The sequence below is a fragment of the Cynara cardunculus genome (assembly GCF_001531365.2).
Source record: "Cynara cardunculus var. scolymus isolate 2C chromosome LG 4, CcrdV1, whole genome shotgun sequence".
Lineage (NCBI taxonomy): Eukaryota > Viridiplantae > Streptophyta > Magnoliopsida > Asterales > Asteraceae > Cynara > Cynara cardunculus.
The window spans coordinates 14,004,355-14,009,821 of NC_037531.1; the positions used below are offsets into that span (position 1 = coordinate 14,004,355).

Sequence of the window (5,467 nt, forward strand, 5' to 3'; positions counted from 1 at the left end):
TGTATATTAATGCATATTATTTAAAATTCAAGATTACAAGTAATTATACATAAATACAACTTATTAAAGTTTTGAATTCGTATAATTAACTGCAGATAAATATAATCAAATAAAGAATAAACATCTCATTAACTAAAATATAATTATAATAATTTTCGAGTTCTAACAAAATAAATAATTATTATCTTTATAAGAAAATTATATTATTAAAACAAATATAAATTACTTCGTTATTGTATCTAAATTAAATTACAAAAAAAAATTGAATTAAAAAATTACACAAAAAAATGAAGAATTTTAAATAGTTAATTTGATACTAATATCGATATATTTTTGTCAAAATTTTATGATATCTTCAAACTTATATTTTATTATTCAAAAATAAAAACATCATCGCTTTATCAAAATCACATAAAATCATATTATAACATTGACTGAGATAAAGAATAAAATTAAATATTAAAATCATGATGTATCTCGTTGCATTGCGTGTATACCATTCTAGTATATACTATATATAATGTCTTTTATATTTTATTTAATCCTTAAAAAGTAAAACAAAATTTAATTTTACCATAAAAATATATTATTTTATATTATTTTTTTGGTAAATCTTCAAGTTAATATTATTAATCGATTTATAATAGTTGGAATTTTAAATTTAGTTAATAATTTATTTTAAATCAAAATTTTAGATATTTGATTAATATATGTCAAACATTTAAAACTGGGCATCTTACTAAAAATAGATAAATTCTTATATTTCATCTTATAAATAGCAAATTAAAAAAAATAAACTTAATAAATATACCCAAAATAAAATACGATAAAACTTTGAAAACAATATTTTATTTTTATAACCACGAGGTGGTGTCTGATTGGTTTGAGTTTGACTCCAAAGATAAAAAAATAACAGAAGATCTCAGGTTCAAATTTAAGGAGGAATAAAAATCATCTTATGATCACGAAGATATAAATGTAGTGACTCCAGGCTATCTGCAAACCAGATGATTATCTTGAAGGTCAACGCCAGATTAATAAAAAAATATGTATAAATAGTCAAAATTGTCAAAACCCACTGACGGTCAACGCCAGATTTCACACTATCACAAAAATGAGTGTGTGGCTGCTGCTTCATCTTCTTCCTCCTCTGTTCTTCGTAGTTTTCTTCAAATTGGTATGGAATCCACTGCGTATCCAACGCCACTTCCGTCAACAAGGCATCAGAGGTCCCAGCTACCATCCGATCTTCGGGAACTCCATCCAGATCCGACGGCGGATGATCGTCGAGGCAGAATCATCATGCCTAAATTCTTTCAACCATGACGGAGTTGTTCAGAGGGTGATGCCACACTTTCACAATTGGTCAAAGGTTTATGGAGATCTATTTCTGTATTGGTTCGGATCAACACCCCGGCTGGCCGTATCCGACCCGGATCTCATCAAGGAGATACTAGTGAATAACAGCGGGTCGTTTGGGAAGATCCAAGCCACCCCCGATACAAGGGTTTTCTTTGGAGGACTTATGGGGATGGAGGGGGAGAAGTGGATTGTTCATAGGAGGATCACCACCCACGCCTTTAACTTGGAGAGAATCAAGGTAATGTTGGAATTAATTACACTCTCTAGATGGTTTGGTGCAGTATAATTAAGTGGTCAGAATGATTAAGAGACTCTTATGATATAGCGTAAAAGAAAATATAATTGTTTGATAATTGTTTACGATGAAATTATGACGCTTTTGGTTAAGGGAGGTGCATGATACAAAATCATTCGGCGGATTTTTAGAACCATTAACTGACATACTTTTTTTTTTGTCAAACAAAATTTACCTCTTAATAGAACTATTAAAATATAAACAAACAACCCCTTACCCTTATTCAACGATCCATTGTAATTGTTAAACGAAGTATGGTTGGGGGTACTCGTTTAGGAATGGATACCCGAAATGGTGGATAGTACTCGAAATATGATGAGCAAATGGGATGCTAAAATTGGAGCAAACGGTTCGGAATTCGAATTCGACGTGCACAAGGAATTTCACGACCTCGCGGCCGACATAATATCACGCACGGCGTTCGGAAGCAGTTTCGAGGAGGGCAAGCGGATCTTCGAGTTGCAACAACGACAAGTTATGCTCGTTCTGCAAGGCTTGCGGAATGTCTACATTCCGGGATTCAAGTACATTTCCGATCATTGCATTTATGTTTGTTATACTTTCGATTATCATTCGGAATTATTGTCGACATGCACTTTTATTTGTTTGGTGCGTGTAGCTATGTACCGACGAAAATGAACAGGCTACGATGGAAGCTCGAGAAAGAAACAACAGAATTGATTCGGAAACTGATCGAGAAAAACAAACACAGGAAACAGAATTCGCAAACTCTGCCCGCGTTATTGATGTCACCGTACAAGAAAGACGACGTTATTCCTCTCGACGACATCTTGAGTGAATGCAAGACGTTTTACTTTATCGGAAAGGAAGCACCCGCCCATTTCTTGACTTGGACATTTCTCCTTTTGGGAAGGCATCAAGAATGGCAAAACAAGGCTCGCGAAGAAGTTGTCCGCGTTTGTGGAGCCAACGCGTTTCCTAGTGTCGAGAATTTGGCAGAATTAAAGATCGTAAGTCGACCCGTCTATAATTTATAATGGAATTTGACTTTTGCGATTAATGGCTTTTATTTGTGTTTTTAACAGGTTAGAATGATATTGAACGAAACGCTAAGACTCTATCCTCCGGCAGGTCTGATGATGAGACGTGTCACGGAAAATGTGAAACTCGGGGGTAGGCTCGATATCCCGGCTGGTACGGAACTTTTTCTGGCCATGACTGCAGTTCATCACGATGTAGGAACATGGGGTGAAGATGCGAACGAGTTCAATCCTATGAGATTTGCGGAGCCTAGGAACCACTTAGCATCGTTCTTCCCGTTTGGGTTGGGCGCTAGGGTTTGTGTTGGCCAAAACCTAACGATGGTTGAGGCGAAAACCGTTTTGGCTATGATCGTTCGACAATACTCGTTCACGATATCGCCTTCGTACGTTCATGCTCCGATGCTATCACTTACTTTGCAACCCCAATACGGTGCTCAAATAACATTTAGCAAGAGGAGTTGAATACTCGTGAAACAGTGTTAATATTTGCATTTTTGTGGTTGTTTTACATGTTTGTAGAGTGTGATTATAACACTCAGTTGCAACTCCCAACTTCTTGCTTTCCGTTTTAAGGAAAAAAAAGGAGATCATGTTTGTACCTTGTAAGTTCTTCATTTAATGATTTTTTCAGTGAAAAATGATTAAGAAGTCAGAATGATTAAGAGGTTTTTATGATATAGTACAAAATAAAATATAATTGTTTGATAATTGTGTACAATGAAATTATGGCTCTTAATGATTAAGGGAGATCCATGATACAAAATCATTTATAGGGTTTTAGAACCATTAAGAGACAGATTTTTTTTTTGTCAAACAAGATTCACCTCTTAACGATTCAGAGGTTGCCTCTTAATGGAACTATTAAGAGGTAAACAAACAACTCCTAAGTTTATTACAAGTTTTTTTTTTTAATTTCAGATATATTATCTAACAACTCAAAAATCTTTCTTAAGCTATGGTTCTTGAACTGACTGAATTAATAAGCTAATAAGTTAACCGATGAACTAATTATATTTGACAAAACTAACTGATAAATTAGAAATATAAAAGGATCAAAAAGAACATCTTAAAAAATTAATCAATTACAACATTTTCATAATATAACTAGAATAAATGATATAATATGTTGTTTAATATAAACAAGATAGTAAAGAAAAATTAAATAATATCATATGTTAATTAAAAGAATTTCAAATAGATTATTATATGCAGTATAAATTTTGGATTTGTTAAAATAAATTTTAAAAAAGATCTCTATTAAATTATAATTTTAAGTAAACATTATAATATGAATAAAAATTAAAGATATCAATATCACATGTTCTAATTAATTAATTAATTAATTAATGATGTTTCAAACAATATAATTATTAATTAAATTAAATATTTTATTAAAACCATTTAACATAGTTTTATTTAGGGGTGCTCAAAAATCTGACCAACCAAATCAACCCAACTTTATCCAACGAGAAATAACTCAACTCAATGTCTAACTGAGTTGCAAAATCTTCAAATTAGAGGTATCGGGTTACTTTTATTTGAATCAAACCCAACCCGATATCTTTTTATTTTTTGAATTTAATATGATTGTTGAGTCTCCATTAATATTTACATTAGAAAGATGTCATGAACATAAACTCGTAAATATTGATTTACGCGTAAATTTATCGATACACAACAACATGAACATAATCAAATTATTATCATACTAAACATAAAAGAATCGAAACCATACCTTATTCAAGTTTAAGGATTTATTTGTTTGATTTCAATAAATTCAATAATTTATTTGTAGTTTTTTTTTAGTAACTTAATTAATTACTCAAAATATAAATTACTGTTGATATTTAAGGTCAATATATTGTATCTCGGTCCAATCATATAATATCATCAAATGAAAAACTAGAAATAAACCCGACAAGCGGTTAATTTTAAAGGTTTAAAGGATAATTTTTTGAAAAAAAGAACTGGTGTACCGGTTTTTGAATCACTCAGATATTTAATTTATGTTTAATCGATCAAAATTGTCAAAAATGGAGTCTGTGTAATTATAATATGATTAATTATATATTTTTATTATGATAATTATCTTGTGATATCATTGCCAAAAAAAATTGAGTCCGCCTTTGCTCGTCCTCCTTGCCACTGATACTGTTTCTAAACCATATCTTGCTATGTTCAAATTAAAAAATTTGTTCGGATATGTATCAATGCAGATCTGAATCTTCCGCGTCCCTCAAAACTATTCACTATGCCGAAATCCACCATCACCGCCATTGAGCATGACTCCTCGCCTTTGAAGACGGTTTTTGCACCACCAACCCATCACCGGCAACGTTCAAGAGGATTTTTTTCAACGAATCAAATCCAAATTGGGGGTCTAGATTCATTGTTTCTATCTGGATCTGCTTCTTCTCGATCTGAATTTATACTTTTTATTTGGTTTATAATTTAAGGTTTGAATTGGATTTTTTATTTAGGTTTTAGGATTTGTATCACAATTTTTTTCATGAATGTATAGGAAAATTGTTTTCTATGTTCAAATTTTATTTCGTGTTTAAATTGATCAACGATTGATCTATGGTAGTTTGGAAACCTTATCGTTGTTGTTCCTCCTTCTGTGTTCTCTCCCTCCTTCTTGCTGTTGACTTATCTAGGCATGGGAATTGGATGGGGACTTTAATCTCCGTCCCCGTCCCCGATTACTTATCTCTATCCTCGTCTACATCCCTGCCGGGGAATATAATCACATCCACATCCCTAACGGGGAAACATATATTTTTTTTCCTGTTTATGTAAGTTATTT

At 32.0% G+C, this 5,467-nt stretch overlaps 1 protein-coding gene across 1 annotated transcript; it reads left to right on the forward strand.

Annotated features, from left to right (window-relative positions):
• The first annotated feature begins 1,114 nt into the window (after positions 1-1,114).
• On the forward strand, positions 1,115-3,262 carry LOC112510899 (cytochrome P450 734A1-like). The gene is made up of 4 exons (XM_025116252.1): positions 1,115-1,600; positions 1,934-2,181; positions 2,277-2,628; positions 2,704-3,262. The coding sequence occupies exons 1-4, from the start codon at positions 1,115-1,117 to the stop codon at positions 3,121-3,123; spliced, it is 1,506 nt and encodes a 501-aa protein (XP_024972020.1). The 3' UTR covers positions 3,124-3,262.
• Positions 3,263-5,467: the final 2,205 nt, after the last annotated feature.

Excerpts from the sequence above, each read along its gene's own strand:
- LOC112510899 (XM_025116252.1), top strand. The coding sequence starts at position 1,115 with ATGAGTGTGTGGCTGCTGCTTCATCTTCTTCCTCCTCTGTTCTTCGTA. Across the intron at positions 2,182-2,276 it reads GTCTACATTCCGGGATTCAA|CTATGTACCGACGAAAATGA; the intron begins GTACATTTCCGA and ends TGGTGCGTGTAG. Across the intron at positions 2,629-2,703 it reads ATTTGGCAGAATTAAAGATC|GTTAGAATGATATTGAACGA; the intron begins GTAAGTCGACCC and ends TGTTTTTAACAG.